At 37.7% G+C, this 27,553-nt stretch overlaps 1 protein-coding gene and 2 long non-coding RNA genes across 7 annotated transcripts in view; 1 reads left to right on the top strand and 2 right to left on the bottom strand.

The window, feature by feature from the left end:
* The window catches only part of ush1c (USH1 protein network component harmonin), a 72,353-nt gene that overhangs the window by 12,688 nt on the left and 32,112 nt on the right, over positions 1 to 27,553 (top strand). For all 4 annotated transcript variants that reach the window (XR_010001926.1, XR_010001925.1, XM_062967671.1 and 1 more), the window contains exons 3-14: positions 266 to 409; positions 1,812 to 1,950; positions 13,788 to 13,896; positions 14,004 to 14,028; positions 16,113 to 16,170; positions 18,011 to 18,114; positions 19,567 to 19,651; positions 19,911 to 19,970; positions 21,379 to 21,435; positions 22,620 to 22,762; positions 23,670 to 23,735; positions 25,283 to 25,407. Coding sequence is in view for 2 of the 4 variants with exons in the window: in XM_062967671.1 (XP_062823741.1) it covers positions 266 to 409; positions 1,812 to 1,950; positions 13,788 to 13,896; positions 14,004 to 14,028; positions 16,113 to 16,170; positions 18,011 to 18,114; positions 19,567 to 19,651; positions 19,911 to 19,970; positions 21,379 to 21,435; positions 22,620 to 22,762; positions 23,670 to 23,735; positions 25,283 to 25,407 (1,115 nt within the window). In the remaining 2 variants the exon portion in view is untranslated. The remainder of the gene's footprint in view (positions 1 to 265; positions 410 to 1,811; positions 1,951 to 13,787; positions 13,897 to 14,003; positions 14,029 to 16,112; positions 16,171 to 18,010; positions 18,115 to 19,566; positions 19,652 to 19,910; positions 19,971 to 21,378; positions 21,436 to 22,619; positions 22,763 to 23,669; positions 23,736 to 25,282; positions 25,408 to 27,553) is intronic.
* LOC134295379 (uncharacterized) overlaps positions 1 to 27,553 on the bottom strand; it is an 86,198-nt gene that overhangs the window by 3,394 nt on the left and 55,251 nt on the right. The window contains exon 1 of one of the 2 annotated variants that reach the window (XR_010001928.1): positions 10,890 to 11,045. The exons of the other annotated variant lie outside the window; for it this stretch is intronic. This is a non-coding gene — a long non-coding RNA (uncharacterized LOC134295379). Of the gene's footprint in view, positions 1 to 10,889; positions 11,046 to 27,553 lie in introns of those variants that run through there. 2 annotated transcript variants of the gene reach the window in all.
* On the bottom strand, positions 19,658 to 27,492 carry LOC134295378 (uncharacterized). Its single transcript, XR_010001927.1, has 3 exons — positions 26,950 to 27,492; positions 21,702 to 21,817; positions 19,658 to 19,987 (listed from the first exon to the last, which is right to left on the bottom strand). It is a non-coding gene; the product is annotated as an uncharacterized LOC134295378 (long non-coding RNA).

The following is a 27,553-nucleotide window of genomic DNA, read 5'->3' on the forward strand; positions in this document are numbered from 1 at the left end:
CAACATGTTAAAAACATAGGCTCCAGTCTGTAGTATAAGAATATATCCATGCAGTTTATCCATTCTTGATTAAAACATTTATTGTATGTTCATAATTCTTTTTTGATTTACATTTTTTGGTATATATATATATATATATATATATATATATATATATATTGGAAATAAAAATACTCAGAGGTGGGAAAATTTTAGTCAAAAACCAAATACATTAAATATATTGTCAATTGTAAGTCACTTATAGCTCTTTGACTTTACTTTATAGATCCATGAATCTTCCAGTGTTGGTGGGAGATCTGAAGTATGTAATCAATGAACCAAGTCGACTACCATTGTTTGAGGCCATACGTCCTCTTATCCCATTAAAGCATCAAGTGGAGTATGATCAACTGACACCTAAACGATCTAGGTAGGTTTGTGCAATGTTGCTCTTTGCATATGGACCAAAATGACTTCCGAATACAGAGTATATTTATATGCCTTCCGGTGATTAACTGTTCTTTTTTTCTCTTTCTTTATAATAATAAATGGGAGCAGGAAGCTGATGACATTCTTGAGCCCAAAATCTTTGTTTATTAAAAGATTAGTAGTCTGCATCGTATTTGATTGAGGTTTATAGAGAATGAGTAAAGCGCTGCAAAGTTTTCAACTGGGGGAGGGGCTCTTGTATGTTGTTGTTCTTGTTGCTTTATATATACCTTGCCTTTTCCCCAAAATGTAGAGCTAAATGTTTACTTTTTTATTTATTTACTTTATTTTGATCCCACCCAGGGGCTCTAAAGTCAATCTTTAACTGCTGCACAGAAGACATGAAAACAAAGATATATTTCCAAATCAACAGAAGTTGAATTTCACATGGTGAAGGAATAAATAATAGTCCTGCATGAGTCTAGCCCAGAAAGAAGGGTTTTATGAGCATGTTCAAATTTGGACAAAATACAGCCCTCAAGACTGTTTTGCGCTCCTTTACCCTTCCAGGCTATCCAGCCTACCTTTTTCTTTCTTTTTTTTAAAAAATTGTTTTTTCGGATTGTACTAGTAGAATATAACATATTCACATTTCCTCATGAGGATGTTTATAAAACAACAAAGATGACATATAGTATATGTGTGTGAAAGGGTAAAATCCATATATATTTGCCCCCTTCCAGTGTCACCTATTGTTTATGCCTTATTAATTCCATACTTGTCTCTATCCATTTTCCACTGTTTCCCCCCTCCCCACACCCTTTCACCGCTCTTCCTCTGGGAACAGTTGCACATTTTCTTTATAATTCATTATATTTGTTTGATCATAAGGATAGTCTGGTTCAGTTCCTTGTATTTTCTGTTGCCCTTTACCATGGCTGTCAGAACTGAGAACAGCCTACCTTTTTCTGACTGAAAAATAAAGATGAATTGTCTCTAGGAGTTGGCAAGTTTTCTTTTTACACATCTGAAGGAAACTACCCCAGCACTATCTGTCTTCAAAAACTCATTTTTTAAAACTAGAAGTGGACACTTTGAGTCACTTCTGCATTGTTTGATTGACAATGTTGGCTGTCTGTGAAGCCTACAGAGAATCCCAGAATCAGACAGTTGACTCTTGGACCCACGCAACCTTTTGAGCATTTGCATAAAAAACATTTTTGGAACATTTTTTGTGGGTCTCTTGGATCTGTCTGCACTTTTCATACCCCTGATATATAAGAATGTTTAAGCTGCAATCATAAATATGTTTTTAAAACAAATTATGTTACAATTAATAAGTCTAAGGTTGATATAAATGTACTGAGGTGTCACAACAGATTTTCTTTTTCCTCCTTTTACAGAAAACTGAAAGAGGTGAGGTTGGATCGACTACATCCTGAAGGCCTTGGAATAAGTGTGCGAGGAGGAGTGGAATTTTCTTGTGGCCTTTTTATTTCACAGCTGATAAAAGGTGGCCAAGCAGACAGTGTTGGACTTCAGGTAAGAATGTCATTCTGGCTTATATAATAAAACACACCCACAAGATGCAATCCTCCATGTCTCAATTTAGCTCCTTTGAGCCATTCACCACCCCAGACCTACTGGAGAGCCATTATTTTATTGTAAGCTGCCTTGAATTTTATTTTGGGATGAAAGGCAGGATATAAATTAAAGGAATGAATAAATATGCATTAGCAGTAGAAACTGAAACTGATTTTGAACCAATAAAAGATGATGAAGTTGGAAGTGGTTTTAAAAAACATCTTGAAATAACCTGCTAGCTTAGGTAAGGAATATGTTAAGGGGCAATGCAAAGTCAAACCATTCCATGGTCTATGTCATGCTATAAAATATAGGGCTGCTAACAGTCTTCTTAAATCCTTGCCCTTTGATCACATGGTAGAGGTCTGTCTAGTCTGGGGTGTCTTTTGTCTTTTCAAACAAATGGGCTCTGGATCTAGTCATGAAGCCATGTAACTGTTGCTAAACAGGGCCAGGTGTCATTCCTGTTGTGGCTACTAGGGATGTATGATTCAAAAGTCATTGCAAAACGGGGGGGGGGGGGGGGGGGGGATGCTGGCGCTTTGCTTCTAAAGTGTTTCTAAAGTGTTGTTTGTGAAAAATTCATTACTATAACATGAGTAATGAAATTTTGTTATTATTTTGTTATAGTAATTGCACATTTAATTACTATAATTGGGGAAACTTCAAGGGCTCCTTTCTCACTCATTTTTAAAGCTATTGGAAACTTGCTACAATGGTAGAACCACTCTTAGCCCACCAACTTTCATAACATTTCACTTATCCACAGATTTTTCAGGAATTTTCAAAGTTTTTATAAACAACATTAAAAAAAAACTACAAGAGCCATCTACTTGAGTTTTATATACAATGCACAAGACATCAATCCCCAAAAGTTTCAGAAATATTCACACATCTACAGATTTTTGGGGATTTTTAAAAGTTTAGACAAAAACAATTTATCCCTCCAAAATGTGACACCAGCAATTCCCTTGAATGTCTTTCTGTCTTTATGACACACAACCACATAACTCCAATTTAGCACAGATTTATACTATTACTTACTTACTTTAGTCCTCTCTGCAGATTCAGTAATTCTATTTATAATTATTAGACTGACTCAAAACGGCTGGTTGATGCAGCCACCATAGGGGCGTTTAGATACTGAGCATTACATTCTGAGAAATGTAGTTTAGGGCAGGGCCTTTTTCATTCTCTGACACAGGGAGCCCCGCCTTCCCAAACTACATTTAAGATGGCTGTGTTCTCAGTCTCCTGCTCATTAAATTTAGTCCCACCCCAGTGCCTTCCTTATGGTGATTGGGCCAAAGAAAAAGGATTTGTTTTTAAAGCACTTTATGATTTCTTGACTTTGCTAAAGTTGCTTAATGTTTATACTGAAAATTAAACTGACCTTGGGAGGCATCCAAATGTTACAGAATCTTAATGAAAATTATTGGTGAGTGTTTCGATTCTTAAATCCCTCCCACACACATCTTTCCTGCATGTTTCTAATATCTATTTGTATGCACAAATTTAACAAATTTGATCCAAGGTACAAATTAAGAATGAAATTATGCACAAGGCTAGTGGCTACTATATTGCCAGTAGGATGTCTTCTGTTCTCATTTTACAGTGCTAAGCTGTCTTGGAGCATCATTGCACCTTGTGTTGTTACACAAACTGTTGAGTGTCTTCCATTAAGAATTCACACAGCTAAAACTGTGGTCATGGATCCTGCAGTTACAGAGGTCTTAATGTAAATATCAGTGCATAATATTCACATACATTTCTTCTTTCTCATGTTTTGGAAAACATGTACCACATAAGCTAATGATTCAACAGACATATTTAAGAAGTTACTAAAAAGAAGAGGAGGAGAAAAAACTGAATCCATGTTTAGGCATAAAGCATATATAGGTTGAACATCCCTTATCTGAAATTCTTAAATACTCAAAAATGCAAAATTGTCCACATGGTGGCTGAAATGGTAACACCTTTGATTTCTGATGGGTCAGTGTACACAAGCTTTGTTTCATATACAAATTTATTAAATTTATTTTATAAATTACCTTCGGGCTATGTGCATAATGTGCATATGAAACATAAATAAATTTCATTTTTAGATTTGGGTTCCATCTCCAAGATAGTGCATGATGTACATATATGAATATACAGGTATTTCAAAAGCGAAAACACTTCAGTTCCCAACATTTTGGATAAGAGATAATCAAGTTATATTAAAAAATAAATAACACTTTCCTAATATATAATTGTATATGTTATAATATATTTATCCAACTATGCAGATGGAACAACTAGGAATTAATAGCAAATGTAGCTCCCTGCCTTGGTTTGTTGATAAGTGCCATTAAAGAGATCAATTTAAGGTACATTCATAATGATCTGTGCTAGACACTTTCTAAAACTTTCTAAACTCGGTGAATACAGGGAATTGACAGGCAGTTCATTGTTCTAAATTGCTGTCTCATGATAAAGCCAAATGCTCCTGAAATTTCACCCTTCTACATTATTTCACTAACTCTCCACACATTTTCTAAGCTGGAAGAAAATGTGGTCTTAGAAAGACATAATGATTTTCTATCATAATATCAGTTTCTGGCTCCCTTTTTTCTATACCATTTTGATTCATCTTTGTGCAGATTATGTGAAGCAAGTGGCTTTAGTGCCACTTAAAGTAAGTGTGTGCCTATGCAATCAAGATAGGAAACTGAAACGTTTGTGGCATTGACCTATTTTCTTGTGATTTTTCATTTTTTTCTGAATGGATAGTAAAATACATCCTTTTCATGTATTTCATCTGTCTTTTTTGTTGTTGTTCTGCTAGTTATTCATATCTTTGGGGATTCAGTTAACTAAAAAAGGCTTGAGGGTATGAATAATAGACTTAACGAGGAACACGAAAAAAAGAAAAATTTGAAACCACTGTGATTCTGCAGCTTATACTTCAGTTAGTAAAATAAGATCTTGTTTTCAAAATGCTGGAAGAAAAGAATGCATGAAAAGAGTATTTTACTCCTTATGTAACCCATCTCAGTGTTTCCAGTCCTTTAAACAATAATTTAATGGTAATGCACTAGCACTGAATGTGCATAAGCTGTCCATTAAACATATTTAGGACATGATAGACAAACTAGCAAATGCCTTTTTTCCATAAAGCATACAGTTTGCTTTTGTAGACAAAGACCAGTTCAGTTTTATTTTTCACTTCTGTCAGTAGTGACATCAAATGGTATTACTGAAATTATGTTTTTGTAGAAAGCCAAATAAATTGGCCCATCCTAGGATATGGGTTGATATGACCTGATGTATTCGTTGGATTAATGTGAAGTTGAATAAGGGCTGGCTCTGATTTTTGGCCCAATTCTACTGGCCCTGTTGTAATGGTCACACGATGTTTTACTGTTTTAATTGGGTATGATATTGGGTTTTAAGTGTGTTCTACGATTGTTGGTTTTACTACATTTTGTATTATATGTGGCATTTAATTTTGCCATTGTGTAAGATTGCTCTGGGTCCCCCTGGGGGAGAAGAGCGGTATATAAATTAAATAAATAAATAAATAAATAAATAGATTCTGTTATCCTTGTGTACTCAGACCTACAGCCAATAGATTATTTGTGCTCAGGCATAAGGTCAGATCTGTGTATATACAGCAACTGATATTTATACATGGACAAGATCAAAATGAACCAAAATCTATATTCAAGTCAGTTCTGTGCGTGTGACCATTACTTCCACAGTTGCATCAAAATCAAGAAGCTGGAAGCAACCGAACCCAAAGGATGCTCACCAATGGTTCCTCTTCATCTTCCTTGACCAGATAACCAAACATGCAGAAAGAAGAGACATAATAGTAATGGGAGACTTCAACTACTCTGATATTTGTTGAAAAACAAACTTTGCAAGAGTACAAAGTCCATCAAAATCATCACATTCCTTGTAGACAATGTTATTTATGGTCCAGAATATAGAAGATGCAACAAGGGGATCAGCTGTTCTGGATCTGATCCTAACCAACACTGGGAATCTGGTCAATGGAGTGGAAGTGATGGGACCCTTAGGTGGGAGTCACCATGCGCTCCTGGAGTTTGTGATACAAAGAAAGAGTGAAACTAAGAGAAGTAAAGCATGCATTTTAGACTTTAGGAGAGCCAACTTTATGACATGATTCCATGGACAGGAATACTAAAAGAGAAGAGAGATGGGAGTTTCTTAAAAGTGAGATAATGAAGGTGCAATTGCAAACAGTGCCAGCAAGGAGAAAAAAACAAAAAAACAACCAGAATGGATGTCTAAATAACTTTTAACTGAGCTAAGATTTAAAGGAGGCATGAACAAGAAATGGAAAAGGGGGGAAATCACCAAAGAGGAATTCAAAGAGGTCAGACCTCACAACCTCTGAGAATGCCTGCCATAGATGTGGACAAAATGTCAGGAGAGAATACTTCTGGAACATAGCCATACAGCCCAGAAAACTCAAAGCAACTCAACATGGATTTCTCAAAAACAAGTCATGCCAGACTAATCTTATCTCTTTTTTTATAGAGTTACAAGCTTGGTAGATGCAGGGAATGCTGTGGATGTAGCATATCTTGATTTCAGTATGGCCTTCGACAAAGTCCCCCATGACCTTCTTGCAAGCAAACTAGTCAAATGTGGGCTAATCAATACTACTGTTAGGTGAATCTATAATTGGTTAAGCGACCAAACCCAAAGGGTTCTCACCAATTATTCCTCTTCATCCTGGAAAGAAGTGACTAGTGGAGTGCTGCAGGATTTGACCCTGGGCCCAGTACTGTGCAACATCTGTATTAATAACTTAGATGAAGGTTTATAGGACATTCTTATCAAGTTTGCAGATAACACCAAATTAGGAAGGATAGTTAATACTCCAGAGGACAGGATCAGAATTCAAAATGTCCTTAACAGAATAGAGAGCTGGGCCAAAACTAACAAAATTATTTTCAACAAAGACAAATATAAGATACTACACTTAAGCAGAAAAAAATGAAACACAAAGGTACAGGATAGGTGATGCCTGCTTGACAACAGTCCATGTGAAAAAGATCTTGGAGTCCTCATGGATAACAAGTTGAACATGAGCCAACAGTGTGATGCAGCAGCTAAAAAAGCCAATGGGATTTTAGACAGCATCAAAAGGAATATAGTGTCTAGATCAAAAGAAGTCATGGTGCCTTTTCATTCTGCTTTGGTTAGACCTCACCTGGAATACTGTGTCCAGTTTTGGGCACCACAGTTTAAAAGAGATATTGACAAGCTGGATGGTGTCCAGAAGAGGGCAACTAAAATGATCAAAGGTCTGGAGACTTAAAGAATTGAGTGTGTTTATCCTGCAGAAGAGAAGATTGAGAAGAGATGTGTATAAATATAAGAAAAGGTGTCATAAGGAAGAGGGAGCAAACTTGTGGGGCTGCCTTTGAAGACGGCTCAGAAATGCAGTTGTTATAAAGATCGGCGGCCAGGTTATGTTATTAATTAGAGCAAATTACAAGGAACTGTCAACCCCCCGGTTTAAACAGCTCCACTGGCTGCTGATAAGTTTCTGGGCCCAAATCAAGATGCCCTAAATGGTTCAGGATCTGCCTATCTTCACAATCACATCTTCCCCTATGAGGGCCTTCTCTGTGGTGGTCCCCAGCTGTGGAACTCTCTCCCCAGGGAGATTAGACTGGCACTCACCTTGTTCCGCAAAGATCTAAAAATGTGGATGTTCCATTGTGCTATTAATTAAATGGTTCACAAGAAATTTGGCCCCAACTATAACTACCATCAGTCCTCGCACTTTATCCCTGTCCTTTGTCCTTTAGGTTTAGCATTAAATGACATTGTTCTTTCAGTTCTAAGTTATTATTCTCCTTCATTTTGTCCTCCAGTCCTATTCTGGAAGTATATTACACAAGACACTTCCCCCTGAATTTCAGTACTCATTACGGGGCAGATCTTTGGTTGTTGATTATGCTATTTTATGTTGTCTTTTGTAGTGCTGTTTATTTTATTTAGTTATGTTTTCATCTATGGTTGTTATTAATCTCTGTTGGATTGGGGTTGTTCCCCATTTAAGCAGCCCTGAGTCCCTTCCGGGAGATGGAAGTGGGATATAAAAATAAAATTGTTGTTGTTGTTGTTGTTGTTGTTGTTTTCTGCTGCCCTTGAAACTAGGACTAGGAGCAATAGGTTCAAACACAGGAAAGGAGATTTCACCTGAACATTAGGAAGAACTTCTTGTCTGTACAACCTGTTCAACAGTGGAATTCTCTGCCTCAAAGCGTGGTGGAAGCTTCTTCCTTGAAAACATTTAAACATAGGCTGTATGGCCATCTGTCAGGGATACCTTGATTGTTCTTTTCCTGTATGGCAGGGGGTTGGACAAGATGGCCCATGTGGTCTCTTCCAACTCTATTGTTCTATGATTCTATGATTATGCTGCAAATCAAAGTTGCATGAGTGATGTCATATCTCTTCCTGTTCACATTTGGGGACATTTGATTAAAACCGAAGTATTTTGTGGTGGGATATTTTGTGTATTTGCACATGTAGAAGGTCTTTCTGTGGGGTCTGGATGCAAATAAACTAAAAATCATGCCAGCAAATTAAAAATGATTGAGAGGCTTTGAAGGATTGGTGTAGATCTTGCAGCCCACAGGCTGCACATTTCCCACCAGTAATCAGTATACTAAAAGAAACCTCTTGCTCCCCTGGTATAATCTCCCCAAACTGAACTTGAACTTACTTCACTCCAAAAGCAACTGTATTAAATTATATCCAACAGAAAGGAAAAGGGGACCACTTCAGTCCTGCTGGACCATCAATTCGCCATCCGTGTTGGCAATCTCCCACCTTCCTTTTGGCACAGGGGTGTCTCTATTGGTATCAGAAAGGGGCACCCATATAGGCCAAGAACCCACACAGAGCTCTGTGGCTGGATGGAAGTGGTGGCAACATGTGCACAACCCATCACTTTCTCCCTTTGCTGATGTACAGTCTGAATCAGACCTGATCCAGGTGTTCAAATCAGACACCGCAGTTGTCCCTACTTATCCCAAACCTGTGGGATATACCAGAGTTTCAAGTAAACTCAGGAGCATCTGCCAACTGTGCCCGAAGTGTGGCAAAGCCAGTTAAACTCAAAATAATCCACAGTACTCACAAGGAGCACAGGAAAGTCATTTAGACATCTAGGAATCAATTTGGGGGTGATTTACGATTTTCATGACCATGTAGATTCACCCCCTAGTTATATATTTGTGTAGACTTATATGGCCTATTTGATTCTCTTTTGGCAGATAAACATAATTGTAGTAATACCAGTATTGGTACACACACTTACATTTAGCTGTGTCCAATGAAATGTGTTCTCATTAGGAATTTTCTAGTTCCTCTGGGCGATTCAATTGTATGTTTATACCAGAATTTAGTATAGAGTGGCATTGGAGGAACTAGAAAATTTCTAGAGAGGTACTCTATAGTAACTTCCAGCTGAAGTCATTCGCTTCAGTATAGTTCAGTGCTCTCCACAGTTTCCTGTTTTCCACGATAGACTCATGAACTTATCCCTCACAGATACAGGGGTGCAGATCATCCTGTACACTTACATGATACATTATCTGCTGGGAACATTTTAAAACACCCCTTTTCAAAAAATAACCAAAAATATGGATCAGGAAAAAGAGAAGGATTTGTGAACAATGAACAGAAAGAGATTTCTTGAAGTATTTTTGCGCATGTCTTTTCCGCATGAGTGAAGCTCACTCGTTGATTTCTATCTATAACAGTATTAATTTGAGGAAAATTCAGATTACTAGTAATTTTACTGATCAGTGTTGAAAATTGAGTACAAGAGAAGACAATACCACTTCAGTGGCAGTAATAGTTTTGCAGTTTAAAAATCTGACCAGTAGGTGGAGGAAGCATATCATTGCTAATACCAGTGGAGACAATGATTTGTCTGATTAAGAAAGTTTGGCTTGAAAATAGTGCTGTGCATCTACATGAATGTCTCTTATGCGGTGTATACACACATACACACACACAAGCTGGACTTTTGTGCCATTAAAAGTGGCATGATGTAAATTAAATTAATTTTAAGAAAATTAATAGTCATAAGAGATATGTTTTTGTAATTTGCTATCATTTATAAAGCTGTTAAAATCACAAGATCCCTAAATTAAAAATATAAAATTTAAGCCCTACTATGTTCTAATGCAAATCTTTGTATCTCCAAATATTGTGCTTGGAAAGTCACTATAACTACTGTTCCCATCATCACCATCATCCTGACTGGCAAAGTAGCTGGGAATTGGAGTCCAAGACTGTGAAGACCTCTGCTTCCTAACCCTCCTACTAATGCATCCATTATGGCTGCTTCTTTCACTTAATATTATTGATCCTTTGCGTATATCCATCATCATGTACATTTCCTTCTTGCCTCATCTTCCGAGTACATTCTATTGATGATAATAAAATAAATCCTCTTGGTAAGGACTTCATATTAATGTTCTTACCAAAGTTGGAAAATGAACCCTAAAAACAATGATAATGGTATAGTGACTTTCCAAGTACAATTACAAAACAATTTGTATTTTAATTCATTGAGATTTTAATTGATTTTAAAAAATTAAGCTGACTTTTAAACCTTGGGAAAAGAGTAGAATAAGACAAGTGCATAAATAAATGCAAATAGAAATTACATGTTAAGGAACATTGAATTTGAATTTCTAAATGGGAAATATAAACAGACTTGTATGAACAAATAATGGGATGAAAATGCAAGTGAGATTTGGAGAAAAACAGCATTGAGGGTTAAATGATTTTTTTTTACATACTTTGGAAATTCAGAGCTAGGCACAAGACACCTTTTATGATGAAATACCCACCCTGTGGCTTGAATCCAAAGTGACCCATCTGCAAAGTTGATGAAAGTCTGTTGATGAAATAGAAGTTTATACAGCTTATATGAGACAGAAACTGGATTTTATGGATTCTTCCCCTCCCTCTTATAACATATTAGTACCATATTTATCGATTGTCCTCCCAAAATAATTTTGGGGTGTTCAAGGAACCGATTCCCTCTTCTCCCACCAAGAATATTATCCCACGAAAGTCTCTGGAACTAGCCCATGAAAACTGAGTCCAATTAAGTCAAAATGAAATATATGATATTCCCACCCACCCCAATTACTGATTTTTTAAAACCTTTTAAGGGCTGCAACTCTCAGATAGAATTCCCCCAGCTCTGTCCAACAGCTTTACCACACAGAATTTCAATTAGGACTTGATACTATTAAGAGGCAAAATGCTGCAGGCGCAATTGTGAGCCCCTGAGAACTGATGCCAGATTTCTGGGCTGCATTGGATGTGCCAGCTTAAGTGAGGCATGTGTGCTGAATCTTAAAACATACACACACCACATATTTGATCCCATGTGTTTGTTGCAATGAACAATTGTATCAGCTAACATCTCTTCAGCATGTGATATTCTTGGCTGGAAAATATGGCTTGTAATCAGGTATTTCAAGACTGAATTAAATTTGACTCATTATGTGAGTAAGACAAGTACAAAGTCACAAATCGCTGATAAGCAAATGCTCTAAACCCAAACTGAGCTACTGTTGACTGAAAGAATGTGTTATTCTTGGAGTTTGCCTTTGCCTGCCAGGCTTGCTTTCCTTGCCCATCAGATGGAAAGAATATGGTTATAATGAGCTTTCAATGGAGTAAAATTAAAATAATTTGGATTTCATATTTAACTGAATTAAATGTCATCTGTGACTTGCACTTATGTAACAAATGTGTAAAACTCTTTGAAGAATATTAGAAGGGCAGCACTGTTAATCTGTTACAGATACTGAATAGTGCAATTCTATTAATTGAGATCATAGAATCATAGAATTGTAGAGTTGGAAGTGACCTCACGAGCCATCCAGTCCAACCCCCTGCAAGAAGCAGGAAAATCTCATTCAAAGCACCCCCGATAGCTGATCATCCAGCCCCTGCTTAAAAGCCTCCAAAGAAGGAGCCTCCACCACCCTCCGGGGCAGAGAGTGCCACAGATCCATTGAAGGCATTAGTTCCTACTCCCAAAAACTGTTTACAGTCTTCAAGTTTGAGCCCTTAAGAATTTTGACCTCAACAAGTCTAAATGTGACTAGAAAAACAACAGAGGGAAGGGATGTCTCAGTTAAGAAGAAGTTTGCCAGATGCAGGAAGTAAGACCATGGGAGAATGTGACATATTGAATCAAGAAAACAGGAAACACACTGGATCTTTGGAGCCAGAAAATCAACAGCAATCGTGAGCTGCTAGGAAAAGAATGTTACTCGCAGGCTTCACAGAGTACAAATGTGACCATGGAGATTGCTGTGAATAGAAACATGTGTGCTACAGGTGGGGGAGAGGGGCAGCAAGGAAACATGTGGTATATGGGTCGCTATGGAGAGGGCAGAGACAGCTGTATGTAGACCTGACAGACCATCTTGAAAAGTGTGATATCTGTGAAACTCCAGGTTATGATTGCACATGTGTGCAGATCCAAACTGCTAAGATTTAGATAGTCCACTGACCATTATCAGTGTCTTGTCAGATGCATCCGATGGAAATTTCAGTGTGTTGTGAGTGCCACTGAGACTTTCAAAATGAAGATGAATGAGTTTGGGGGACAGGTGGTTGCTTCACTATCCATGGAATAGGAAGAGGAAATAGTGAAACTGAATGATTGCAACAATGCCATCAGGAAAGGGTTGGCTTCTTGGGCCGTGGTGTGCTCTTCCATAGTTAAAGACATCTAGCCAAAGATGAGTTGTATCTTACAGAGATTAGGAAGAACATATGTGCTAAGATTCTTACAGACATCATCAGGACGGCCTTAAACTGAATTTTGCAGGGGGGCAGTATTCCAGGAGACAAGAGACGGCAAGTAATGGGCACAAAAGATTGTCAGTGGTGCATAGGAAATGGATAGTACATCACTGAATGTAAGGTGGCGGGAAGAAAACAGCTTCATGTTTCTCTACCCAGTTCATTGGACATGGAGATAATATAAACTTGTATTTTTAACACAAGACGCCAAGTATGCAATGGCATGCCTAGTGTATTTGACACCCAGTATGTATCATTTTTAACACACTCTTCATTCCTTCCTACAACTGAATTATTTTCAGGAATAATCATGAAATGAAACTAATAACAATAATAATAATGACCAAAAAAGAAATGCAGACAGAGAAAATTGCCTTTATAGAACTTTGTTTATGCAATCATGTAAGTTCCCCCCCTCCCAAAAAACCCACATAAATAAATAAACTATAACTGTTTTTGCACTTTCTTCTTTTTCTGTCTTCAATAGTCATTCAGGTCTTTGCTAGTTTTTGCTAGTAGTGTAGTGATCTGGTAATTCAGAGTCACTTAAATAATATTGATTGGACAGCATCCTTTACTGCATCTGAAGGCAAAACAAGTTAACATATAAGATACAGGTCTGAGTGTATGACACATACAGTCATACCCTTCACTACCCTTTATTCTTTTCAACCTCTTCCATCTGAGAGAGGCAACTGCCTCATTCTGCCTACTACTACAACTAGCCCTGTATATGTGATTAATATAGTTGCCTACAGTTTGATAGATGGGTTTTTTGCACATCTCAAAGACAATTTTGAATCATTATCACAGTAAAATATGTCTCTGTTCTAAAAGACGTAACCACCTACAAACGTTTAATTTGCAATAAAGTGTGCCATCCATTTTCATCTTTTTTATTGTTTCTTTTTATTAAGATTGGAGATGAGATTGTCCGAATAAATGGATACTCAATTTCTTCATGTACTCATGAAGAAGTGATTAATCTTATTCGCACAAAGAAAATAGTGTCTATAAAAGTGCGACGTGAGTAGAACTTTGCTTTGATATATGCTACTATTTCTATGCTGTAATATCATTTGAATAAGTTCAGCTGCAAATGCCATTTACTGACAGCATACATTTCATTACAGATGTTGGCATGATACCTGTCAAAAGGTAACGGTCTTTCCACTAAATATTTATTTTATATTCCATGTAGATTGTTTATAGTGATTGCTATGGCATCACTCAGTTTCTTTGGCTTAGAGACTGCAAAGTTGGGGACGGGGGAGGGGGATCATGAAAACTGCATGAATTTACAGATACTTAAAACAAGAGCCTGGAACATTACTGAGCTGAAAATATCACCAAGAAGATGACAAGTTGGAATTGCTCTCCACTTTCCTTTGTAATATATTTGCAAATTAGTGTTTCTGCCTGATCTGTTCATTTGAATTGCAAACTAGTCATACCACATGCTCATACTTTCAATCAGAGAACTATAAAACCAATTGTCAGTGCTCTTAAAATACAAACTTAAGCTTGCTGGAAACATATCCCACAAGTCATACATTAACCGGATCTTCTCCACAAATGAGAGGGCAAAAAAGAAGCATATGGAACAGAACTGGAGCAGGAATAATGCTTTTTTCCCACACTGAGAGCACTGGAAAGGAAAATATGTGTTAGTTCCTTTTTAGCAGGTGTAAAAAGCTAAAGGGGGGGGGGGGGGATAAAAAATTATTGGCTACAACTTGCCTACCTGCGTCCTTAACAGAAGACCAGGAAAGATGATTGTGCTTTTGCTCTGCCTTTTTCTATATGGTTTCAGTAGTAAACACACACATCTCTGTATTGGATTCTATTTACTGTATTTGGCATAGACATAAATATATCTATGCCTAAGTCCGTCATATGTCCATACCATCTAAAGCAAGGACTTTTGTTAAATCATTGCTTTAAAGGTATAGCTAACATAGGTTATTCCTTTTTTACTTTATAGTATCCCAGTGTGGATCCAGATCTTAGGGCATTCCAGACAACAGCGTATTTTAAAATTGGGGCAAAAAATCCTGGGATCTGACAGCAGGTTTACACACAGACGTATCAGTCCCAGGAAATGCTCCCCCACCATCCTCGCATCTTCCTTTGAAGTGGATCAAGATGGAAGGCAGACATCCAGTAGAAGTTTTTTTTTAAAAATTCTCTCCAAGATGCAATGGACCTCATATGCACACATGCAAATATTTTAATGTACACACAAACAAATTTCTTATTCTCTTTCCTCACCCAACTCTAAATTCAAGTCCTGGTTAATATTATAAAGATCAAAAGGCATGAATGGTTTCAGGGGGTTCTAATTGTTTTCTAATTGTGATTCCCTTGAACCACTTGTGTATCCTTGGCTCCATTTTTTGACAACCTGATCAGCTGATCAGCTATTTTGGGTTTTAAAACTTGTATGTGCACTGGAGCAGTCCACACAGGGGGAAGGGAAGGAGAGCACATGTTTTGCATGACTGCAGGGATATACAGTCATGCAAAGGTGCACATTTTGGGGGCAGAATCGGGTTTTAAGCATGCCTTTTTAACATGTGCTATTCAGCTGTTAACCTGATTCCACTCAGACTTTGGCCATGTGTAGAAGGGCCCTTGGTGAAATGTGTAACACCACTCTGGCCATAGTCCCAATCTCTATCAGTCTCTTCACACTCACAAATTATATTAACAAGTAGAAATATGTTCAAATGCATGACTTGTTTTTTGGAAATATATTTGTAGGTGTGGGCTACATCAGATAGGGATGGTAGCGAGACCCCTAGCCATTATGTTAGGATCCCAGTCTAGATTGAGAGAACCACAATTACTTTAAGAAGTGAAGAGAAAAATATATGATTGTTGGTGTGTCTTTAAAATGCCATGTTCAATGGATCCTCGATTGCTGACTAACAAATAGTTTAAAGGTTGTTAAGAAAAACATGCATAATTTGTGTTCTCTCTCTCTCTCTCTCTCTCTCTCTCTCTCCACACACACACACATATATATATTCCAGTAAACCCAGTATAAAATGTAGGTGAACTAGTTTATTTAATGTATGCAATCCACTCAATAGAGAAACAACTATAATACACCCCAGCCTTTTCGCAGATGGCAAGTCAAATTGTAATCCAGGTCACATAGAGCTATGGTACAAAAGCATCCATAGTGTATTTTTCCACTGTCTTCCCATGGATTATATCTAAATTTTTAATCTTTCTAGTTCTCCTGATGAACCTCTCAAGTGGCAATTTGTGGACCAGTTTATATCAGATCCTGGGGTAAGAAATCCATGCAGCTTTGACAAAATTTACTGTGTTGTATCAAACCAGGTGGGGCATGTTTCCTCTGGGGCAGAACTGACTGATATACCTGCACCAGGGTAGAAGTTTAAGTTTATGCCTTTTTACTGTCTTAAAATACCGTTGTGAAATCTGTGCTTATTATAGATTGTTCCATTGCATTTATTTCTTATAGCTTATTTTGTTTAGCTTCTCTGTTACAACAGTTAGATATTATATCAGTAAGCATGTTAGAACTGTATTGATGAAATGCATTTCAGAAATGCCTGATAGGAAATAAGTGAGTTCCTACAGAAGCAAATGTAGTTCTGGTGATTTATTTCTATGACAGTTTATTTCCAGTATTCAGTCTTGGCATCTTAAAAGTCATATGGAACTATTCGGATAATATTTAACATTAATGAATAAGGGATATGCTTCCAGCCTTTTACTAGTATCAGGTTGCAGAAATACCCATTACACATGGAACCGGAATTGGATGCAGTCCCTGTCATGAATTTTGAAATGTGTGGACCATGCCCCGAAAGCAGGGAAGGGATGGAGCACAAGCTCCTTTTGTAATGATCTGAGAAAATTGAGCAACCAAGACTTACACTTAGTTGAGCCTCCTCACTTATTATTGATTAAAAGTACTAAGTAATCAGGCACTAAGACAGAGGAAGCAACTATTATCATTGAGCCCTCCCAGGGATAATAAAGGCTGCCTGCAGTCTATCTTCTACACACATACTTGAGATTAAGCTACTCTGAACACATGGAATGCACACCTCAATACACAACATGTTTGTATATATATTTTTAAAGATGGTTCTGTGATATGGAAAAAGTAACTTGCTTCTGCTCCCCAGCCCCATATCTGCAAGCAAGATAATTTAAAAATAACATGCCTGATAGTGTTGAGCCTCTCCCCCCCATCCACACTATAAACAATTCTCGAATGATCATGGCATGAATCAACATTGTTATTTAACTGAAATAGGGCTGGGCAACTGTGGATAAGTGGGTGAAGAATTCACCTCACCTATGTACCCTACAGATTTGTTTTCTTCTGGTACCTCCAGTACCTCTGGGTAAGGGCCCTCTCGGTACGAAAACCCGCCCGCAACTAAAGCAAGGAGAAGGCAATCTCAGCTCCTCCTACCCTATTCGGCATCATAGTTGAATCTTTTTTATTTTCCTTTATTTTCCTGATTATTTTTATTTAGTGGGACTGCCTGGAAGTTGGGGATCTGAGGAACGGTGCGTGGGGTGTGTGCGCACACATGTTTGGGAGCTTTCATCCTTTTAGTTTCATTTTTTCTTCCCTTCCTCTCCTTCAGAAAATACTTTTAAAAGATAATTTATTATTATTATTATTAATAGTAATCCCAGCAAACAAAAAGAGAAGCCTACCTTTCATCTAGAGTAGAAACAGAAACATTGCAAGCAAAACCCCAAGGAGAAAGGAGGTTGCAGGAAAGAGAGGGGATTTTTAAGGTAATTCAGGGAGGACAGCTCCACTGAGCTCCAGGTCATCGCTTTTCCTTCTCTGGGCCTCCTTAAAATGCTAGTGCTTTCTGTTGCCATTGGGAGGGGTAAGGATACATAAACATGAAAATATAGGTGTGGGTTAAGCAGGGGTGACAGGATTCTGTGTAATTTTCAGGCCTGTTTTTCTGAAAATCATACTAAAAATGAAATACTGAGGGTCAAGGAGTCTTAGGGATTGTGATGTGCTTTGGAGCTGCAGAAATGTTGCCTACACATTTCCCATCCATGTATTAACAGAAACCAGTGAACTACAGTTTAAGAAAATCTTGGTGGCCTTTTTCCCATTTAGGAAGATAAAAGCAGTGTTGCTGGACTTGCATCATCTTCAGGAAAAAGTCATAAAGAAAAGAAAGTTTTCATTAGCTTGATTGGTACAAAGGGCATGGGGTGCAGGTGAGTTGCCATTTATCTTACTTCTCATTGCATGAAAATATAATACTGTCTCCCCAAAGTTAGTAACTTTTGCATTTGTTTGATTTCAATGTTCGAGAGTTAAGCATACGCTCTACCTTCCAGTTTTAGTCAATAAAATTTAAGAACATTTGGACAGGATCATTGGTTTAAAAATTTGACAGAATTATTGTATAAGGAATAACTTATTACTAAGAAGTGACAACTAGTTCTGTTATGGACCTATTTTCTTTTCATAGCAACTAAGGTGGTTCTTACTCTTTTCAATGACATTGGGGCTATGCAAACTATTCCAAAAGTGAGCTCTCTCATCATAGACAGTTCTATTGGAGCATAGAAATTCCTGGGAAAGCACTTTTAAGCGATATAGCCCACTAGAACTAGCAGAAAGGTAGAGAGGATAAAGAAAGCTGGTAGACAATTTGGCCAATAAATGTTCAAATTTCATAATGCTATAAGCAATCATCTTTTTTTCTATGTTTTTTCCTCACTATTGGCTGTGGAGACCTGGATGTGCATGCCTTCATTTTTAAAGGTGTGCTCCACCTCTCATCCAACAGAGTCCTTTAATCAAACACAGAGAACTGTGTGTCCTTTTAAAAAGAATTTTTGCTGTGATGTGTTCTGGATTAAAAAAAACTCTAGGCACTAATAAAATACTTCTGTTGTGCTGGGACTTGCCTTTAGATGTTCCATGAAAAGGGAAATGTCATGGGGGTTGTTTTGTTAATTTAAAAAAGCCCTGAGAACTTTAGCAACAGATAGAACCATCAACAGGAAATGTTCCTCTATCTGCCGCCCACCTCTCCACTTGTCTCATTTTGCGAATAGAGGGAGGTCCAAAGAAATAATTTCACTCATATACTTTTCATTTGGCACATGATAAATGTTGTGCATTCTGACATGTCTAACTGGTCAATTGTGATTGATTGCGGTTAACAATATTGGGCTGGTACAGGTCCCATATCATAAAAAAGAGGGAGATGAGGTGCTTCAGCTTTGTGTCTTATTAACATTATTGATCTGAAACTTAACAGGGTAAAAAAGAAAATGTGCATAGCCCTCAAGGCACCTGTCAATTCATGGCTACCCAATAAATTTAATAGAGTTTTTCCAATATATATTTGTTATTGTTGTGTGCCTTCAAGTTTCCTGTCAACATATGAATACCCTCTCATAGGATTTTGAGAGCAAGATTTATTCAGAAGGGGTTTGCCATTACCTTCCTCTAAGGCTAGGAAAGTGTACCTTTCCAAGAGTTGCTCAGTACATTTCTATGGCTGAACTGGGATTCAAACACTGATCTTTCAGAGTCCAACTTTCAAACCCCTATACCACACTGTCTCAGCTAAGTATACATAAAGATAGTTAAAAGAGATTTTTTGGAGTGTACTATTGTCATGTGATGTCATTTCCTTTTGTTTCTTGTTTCAGTATTTCTAGTGGTCCTACACAAAAGCCAGGCATTTTTATAAGCAACATTAAGCCAAATTCTCTGTCTGCAGAAGTAGGGTTAGAGGTGAGTATAAAATATATGTAAACATTACAGTTTTTATTTTGAAATGTCTTTTAATGCCTATCATCTAATGATAGATGAATTGAAATCAAGAATGCCTCACCAAAGTTTAAGGATATTCTATACCATAAATACTGCCTTTCTTGCAAATAAATTGTTCTAAAGTGGTCTAATTTCATGAAGTATTTCAAAACTGGGAACTGTAGCCCACCTAAGACATATATTACCATTTCAAATGCTTTGTTTGCTTGCCTTGTTTTAGGTTGGTGACCAGATCGTTGAAGTAAATGGAATGGACTTTTCCAAAATAGATCACAGAGAGGTAAATGTTCAGTATTCCTGTGCAGATAAAGTATAAATTATTAATTCACATTCTGTTATAGCTTCCATATTGCTGATTTATATCAACTATTAATCAAAAAGTACTGAAATGTAGTTTAAACTTCTGCTAAACATATTTGATTTTGAACCAGATCCTTTATTTATATTTTAGTGGATTTAATTTAAAATATATAGGGGAAGGAGAAAATAGCTATTAATTTTATCTTTATTGATATTGTAATCCTAGTACTGAGAATAAGTCACACAGATCTCAGCAAGACTTTCTTCTGTATTAACATGGCTCAGCCTGCTATTAGTTGCTTGAAGTGTCTAAAGTGATCTAAGTATGAAAATACAAAAACACTTCTGTGTGATAGAACTGAGACTTATAAATAATAATCTTACGTGCAATTAATTATTCAGAAAGAGTGTTCATGGTTTTGGAATGACATTTAGAGGTAGGACATGAAGTGACTATAATAATCCCGTGTAGGCAGAAGGGAAAAGCAAATGCACCACCATATGCAAAGATTTTCTGCTCCTGTTAACTAAAGAAAATTAGTAGAATAGATCTCCCATTTCCCTGGCAGTGTAGGATTTTCCAGAGTTTTGTTAAAATCTACATATATCCAAGGTAGTGTAGATGAGGAGACTGCCTCTTGAGGGATACCCAAGGCTATGGATCTCCCAAAAGGGATTTGGGGCGCCTTACAGAGCAGCACATGATGATGCCATACAAACACATAAAATACACCAGCAATTATAAATATCAATAACAGCAATTGACATAAAACAATTACAGAAAATAACAAAAAAACAACAACTCAATTTAAATAAAATACTCAATAAAAACACAACAGTAGTTTCTAGTTAAAAATGTGCTATAAAACCAAGTTGAACATTTTAAGAGAATATTTTACATCCCATTTATAATACAAAGAACACATCAGGTCTTCCAGGTATTTTAAAGTCTTGCTTTCTTGTGCGGTTGTTCTTAACATTTGGATAATCTTATTTTTCCCCAACTTCAGAGCTTAGGCCATTATGCTAACATTGACAAGGCACTGAAAATGTTATATTGGTGCAATATCATTGCCTGTCAGTCTTCTGCAGGCAATAACTGTCATTTTGTCATCTGTAAAATAACATCCATCAAAGCACATGTACAGCACATGAGGGCAAGTGGACATAATGGCAGGAGGACTGGAGATAGCTCTTAAGAGTCAGTTGAGTCACTACGGGAGCCATCTGCATAAACTCCCTTTCTTTTGTCCACTACCAGGTGTCATCTTGAAAAGGACAGGCCTCCACTGTAACTATACTGTTTGCATTCTGGCAGCTACACATATTTACAATATCTAGGTTAAAATATCATTCTTCTTTCCTCTCTTTTTCTCGTTTTTCCCCAGGCTGTGAAAGTATTGAAAAGTAGTCAAACTCTGACTATCTCTGTTGTAACAGGAGCTGTAAGTACTAATGTCCTAACAATCAGCAGGTCTTGTGAAAATCTAGAAAGCTGCAGTACCCAGCAGTAAGGGATGAAACATACACTTATCCCCAAAGCATGTATGCTGGCAGGAAGCCCACTGGAGTCAGTGAAAACTGAAAACAGGGCTAAGAAAGGGGCTCCTAATCCAAGTATGATTGTATTTTTCTAATCCTGGTTCAAATCCAATTACATACTGTAAGTGACTTGTAAATATCAGAATGTCATCTTTCACTAATACTTTACCTGAGCTGGTTGAATGGAACAACTGGTTTGTAGCTTTTTTTGTTCAATGATTGCTATTATTAAGTCAGTTGCGGAACATTTCAGTCCTGTTAGGCCTTCAATCTCTGATTTCAGACCTGACATTAAACAAACAAAAGAAATGCAAGACATATTGGAAACTATAGGGTTGGAATATATCCACAAACTCCAGTCTAGCAACAGTTTGTTAAATAGACACAATGATTTCCAGGCACACTATACTATTTTCACATTAGTTAACACCCCAGTCTCTTGGCCAGTTTACCATATCTTCCTTCTGGTTCCCAGCCAGGAACACACTATATTCCAATAACTCCCTCCATCATCCGTATGGTTATTTACTAGTCTTAGCTTTAGGCAAAATCTTTCCTCTTGCCTTTGTCCCACAACAGTCATCATTAAAGCAGAACTTGTTACTCACTCATCATACCCGCAAAGTTTTGCATTTGTATAGCTATTCACAAATACACTCTGCCTATAAATATTTGTGCCTTGGCACTTAACTCCATGAATCTAAGGAGGTAGCCACACTGCAGACTGATAGCAGTTTAACTGCAAAGGCTCAATACCATAGAAATCCATAGAAATGTGTTGTGGCACCGGAGCTGTCTGACAGAGAAAGCTAAACATTTCATAAAACTACAAATCCCAATATTCTGCAGTATAGAGCCATGCCAGTGAAAGTGACCACACGCTGCTATAATTCTGCAGTGTGGCTACATCCTTAGTCTACAAAAGTTTATGCTACCAACTTCTTTCTCTCAGTCTCAAAGCTGCTACAAGATTTCTTTGTGTGTTTATTCCAGACTTACATGGCTATGTTTTTGAATTCTACCATAATGAACATTTCCTAGCAAAAGTATTTTGACACGTGTTTTAAATAATATACAAAACATTTAGGGAAAGGAGTTGTTTATGACTGAAGAAGAGAGGCAGAGGGAGGAGTATAATCGTGAAATGGAGCGTCAAGAGCTGTTGCGTCAGAAGCGCCTTGCACTAGAAACCAATAAAATCCTGAAAGAACAGCAAGAGAAAGAGAAACTGTAAGAGTCTAATTTTACTGTAACACAAAGTGCTATTGTGGACACTTCTTACTGTCAGAACATCTTATTCAACTTTGTTTTCTTTTGGAGGTTTCAGAATATTACTGTGACTCTGTCTTGCCTACTACTTGCTAGATTACCAAATCCTGTCTCCAGGATCCCTTAGTGAGCAGGCATGAACAGCAAAACAGAGAACCTGCCTCTCCAATCCCCTAATATGTTTAAAAGGTTATATGTTTGGCCACACAAATGGAAAACATAAGAAAATTGAGGTTAATGAAAGAAAAGGTACCATGGAAGAAGACTTTATGTGATCATTAGAACATTCAAAAAAGGCATGGTGTTCAGTGTGTTATTGAAGGCTTTCATAGCCAGAATCACCAGGTTGCTGTGAGTTTTCCGGGCTGTATGGCCAAGTTCCTGAAGCTTTCCCTCCTGATGTTTCACCTGGATCTATGGAAGGCATCTTCAGAGGTTGTGATTACTCAAAATCTCAGAGGATGCTTGCCATAGATGCAGGCGAAACTTCAGAATGCTTCTGGAACATGGCCATACAGCCCGGAAAACTCACAGCAACCCAAAGACATGGTGTGCTTTTTTTTTTTTTTTGAGGTGGGGGGGGGGAGTTACATATGCAAACCTCATCTGATCTGGTTGTTTAATTTCACATATGCATATTGTTAGTATTGAATAAAAAGTTTGCTGAAACACATTTAGCTGCTCTTTTTGTGGAATATAACCCTATCCCTAAACTTTTCATTTTATTTCTGCCTCCAGTAAAAGAAATCCTGCTGGAGAAGCAATGCCCATGGACTCATGTACTTTGTTAAGTGAGGAATATCTGTGATTATATTAGCCATCTCCTGTTTATTTTATTTTATTTTATTTTATTTTATTTTATTTTAAGGCGAAAAATGGAAATTGCACAGAAGGCTGCTGAGGAAGAAGAAAGATACCGTAAAGAAATAGAACAGTTAAGTCATTCTTCTTCATGCAACTCTCCTCCTCTCTTTGTGATCTTTACATGGCTGCAGTACAACCTCTAAATCCACATGGAACACACAAGACACACAAACAAAGATTCTTGAAACAGTGGATATTAGTATATATATTTTCACTATATTTGGACCAGAATGATACCATAGAAATATTAATAATACAGAACTTCACAGGTGCTCTGTGTAAAAATAGTAGCCTAATACATAAATAGTGAGATATTAAATAGTAGCATATATTAATGATCCAGCTGGAGTTAACAGAATCAAGAACCTGGATGGGGTCCTTATGTAAATAGTGGAAGTTAAATCAGGTCAGATGTCATACCTTAGCATTAGAAGAGTTTGAAATACCCTTCCAACGGTGAGCCTAGGGCCAGAATATAAAGGGTTGAGTTGAGAATAGAGTCTGGCATAATACTATTCAATGAAATGAATGGGCAATAAATACTATTTAATTAAATAGATAGGAAATGTGTGGCCCTCCAGATAATGGTGCATTGTGTATGTATGCACTTTAAATTTCCCTGTTGACTTATGGTAACCCCACTCCCATAAACCTTAGGCAGTGTAATGGAAATATACTCCAACAATGTACGGAGAGCATTAAGTCCCCTCATCTTTGATCTAAAATGTTCATCTTAAAATGTTTTAAGATGGGATGAGTATTCTCTTAACAAAGCACCAAGCAAAACAGCTCTACTGGGGTCATTTTTGTGACTCGGTGACAGTCTTACATTCAGCAAAAGTTTAAATCCCATCGATAACAGCAGAACACTTAAATGCATTGCCAACATAAATTGGTTTTTGAAGTGCTTGGCTAGCTGTGTCACTTTAAAATATATATATATACAGGCAGTCTCCAAGTTACAAACAAATTGATTCTGTAGGTTTGTTCTTTAGTTGAATTTATATGTAAATTAAAACAGGTACATTTTAAGTGGAACTTCAGCCGTGTGTGTGTGTGTGTGTGTACATACATACATATATAAAACCTTTGGGTAGCATAGGGGAGAGTCAACTCCCTGTGGTGTTTATTTTGCTGTCTGTGTCCCTGTTCAGAAGATTTAACCACAATTTCCTTCCCTGCAATAATTGGATTTTGAAAAATTTGGCTTGTGGAAACAAGGATTGAATTTGTGATCAAGTTTGGTGGAGACACTTTTTCCTTATGATAACTCTTTCAAGAGTGATTTTTCCCTTCCAAGGGAGTAGATTTCTTTCACTTCCTTTTGTCCCACCTCCCTTCTTAACTATGAGTTTTTTGTTAGCCGGATGTTTGTAACTCAGGGACTGCCTGTACATTCTATTTGGAAAGGTAAAATAAACAAACTCGGTTTTATGTATTTAGTACAGCTAGTACAGAATTTTTATTCTGTCATTGAATCCATAATGACATGTTTGGGAGTGCTCTCAAACTGTCTCTTTCCAAGCACTGATCAGCCCCAGGCTAAACTTGAGTAAGAAGGGTATATTCCCTACAGGCCATGCCATTCCAGTAAATGATTTTTTTGCTCCTTTACAGAATAAAGGCAGAAGAAGAGAGATTTAAAAAACAGTGGGAAGAAGACTGGGGCCATAAAGAACCCCCAAAACCGGCTAAAACTGTAGTTGCAGACGTACACCCTCCCCCTCGCCCTAAACATAGACGTAAGTAATGGTTTTCATCCTAAAGATCATTATCTCCACCATGAAGCACAGCAGTTATCTTGAACATCAGCTGGATAGCAAGCTAATTTCTTTGAACTGTGGTAATGGATTGTTGGTGTAGTTATTGATTTCTCCCCTTTATATTAATTTGATTAAATACTACTGACCCAGCAGAGTTTTCAGAAAAGGGGAAGATAAAAATGAATTTAGAAAGGAAAATTGCAACTCTGTTTTTCTCCCAATGAGAAATACTTCAAGAAATATGGTATATGCTGCTTGGCTGCTTGGTTGTCCCGATATATAGACTTTCACTTTAGCTTCCATGCTGTGGCTTCTGGCTGATATTACATTTCAATATATAAATGAACTCCATATGTGGGTATCTGTGAATTTATCTATATATTTCTCAGCTCTTATACCTAATCATCGGAACATCAGGAGTAAAGTGACAATTTATATAATTACAGTATGAATGCTGAGTTTCTGACATAGCTTAATATATAGCTATTCAATATCGGTCTCCTTGGATTGCTGTGTTACATACACACAATTTCCTTCCTTGTTACAACAATGTTCTCTCTTCTGTTCCTGTGGTAGGTGTGCTACAAAAGGACCCTTGCTAACAAACTGTTCTTCTCACAATTCTCATATGTCCTTAATACTAGCAAAGTGTCCTTGTGAAATAACCAGTGACCTCCACTGAATACTAGGACTGTTTGAGGTGTTAGAGCAGTGCACAGGAATGGTGCAAAGATATGTATTGGCTACAGTTCCGTCCTGCTTTTCTCTTCCCTTCTTCAGTTAAGATTACAAATAGCCACAAGAGTTTCTAGGAGGCAGAAAAAGGAAAAAAAATACCCTGTTTCCCCGAAAATAAGACAGTGTCTTATATTAATTTTTGCTCCCAAAGAAGTGCTAGGTCTTATTTTCAGGGGATGTCTTATTTTTTCATGAAGAAGAATTCACATTTATTGTTGAACAAAAAAATGAACATTACAAGCTAACATAACCAGACAAACTGTGAAACCTATCAAGAATTTCTTGTTACTGCCACTATTCCATATACAACAATCTATGGTACATGGAGGGCCACAGGAAACAGCTTGTGGGGTTTGCAGATTGCCCATCTCACACATACACTTAGCATTCAGGTGGATGGTCAGAGCACTCTTTTAAGGTCAATGGAAAGTGGGTTTTGCACTACAAGTCCCATCAGGCCTTAGCTATGGAATGGTGGGCATTGCAGGCCAGCAATGTCTACAGCAGAATGCATGCAAAGAATGGCTTCATCTGGGTCAAGATGAGCCACATATGGAGTAAATGCTTTGGAGGCGTCATGGCTTAGGAAGAAAGAAAAAGCATTCACTCCATATGTGGCTCATTTTGACCCAGAGGAAGCCATTCTTTGCATTCATTCTGCTGTAGACATTGCTGGCCTGCAACTCCCACCATTCCATAGCTAAGGCCTGATGGGACCTGTAGTGCAAAACCCACTTCCAAAAAGTAGAAATAATAATAATAGACCTTTCTTGAAAAATGTACCTGGTTCTCAAACACTATCTGGCACACATCCAGTGAGGAAGGAGGCAGGAAAGGCAGCCACGTGGAAGGTGAGGAGGTGGGAAAATGAGAAGGCAGGAAGAGTGCATGCCTGGCGAAAGGGAAAGAGAAAGGCAGGAGAAAAGGATCTCATGCACACAGCTTAAGGAGAAGCTGCTTCTCTCGCTTTTTCCTTCCCTCTCTTGAGCGAGTGCCGGCCAAAGGGGGAAGGGACAATCTCAAGCAGCCTCGTCTCTTTCACATTCACACAACACCGGACAGGAAGCTTAAGGAAAAACTGCTTCTCTCGCTTTTTCCTTCCCCCTCTTGAGCGAGTGCTGACCAAAGAGGGAAGCAAGGGAAGGGAGAGGGGAAAGCATGAGCGACGCTTTCACACAGCACCAGCCGAGGAAGGAGAAAGGAGCCCCAGCGGCAGCGGCTGCGGCTCCCTCCTAGGTCTTATTTTCGGGGGAGGTCTTATATTTGGCAATTCCCCCAAACCTGTACTAGGTCTTATTTTATGGGGATGTCTTATTTTCGGGGAAACACGGTAGTTGAAGCAATGGAAAATTAAGTGTTTCTGATATGGGCCTAAATCCGACGTTTG

The sequence above is a fragment of the Anolis carolinensis genome, chromosome 1 (assembly GCF_035594765.1).
Source record: "Anolis carolinensis isolate JA03-04 chromosome 1, rAnoCar3.1.pri, whole genome shotgun sequence".
Classification (NCBI taxonomy): Eukaryota; Metazoa; Chordata; class Lepidosauria; order Squamata; family Dactyloidae; genus Anolis; species Anolis carolinensis.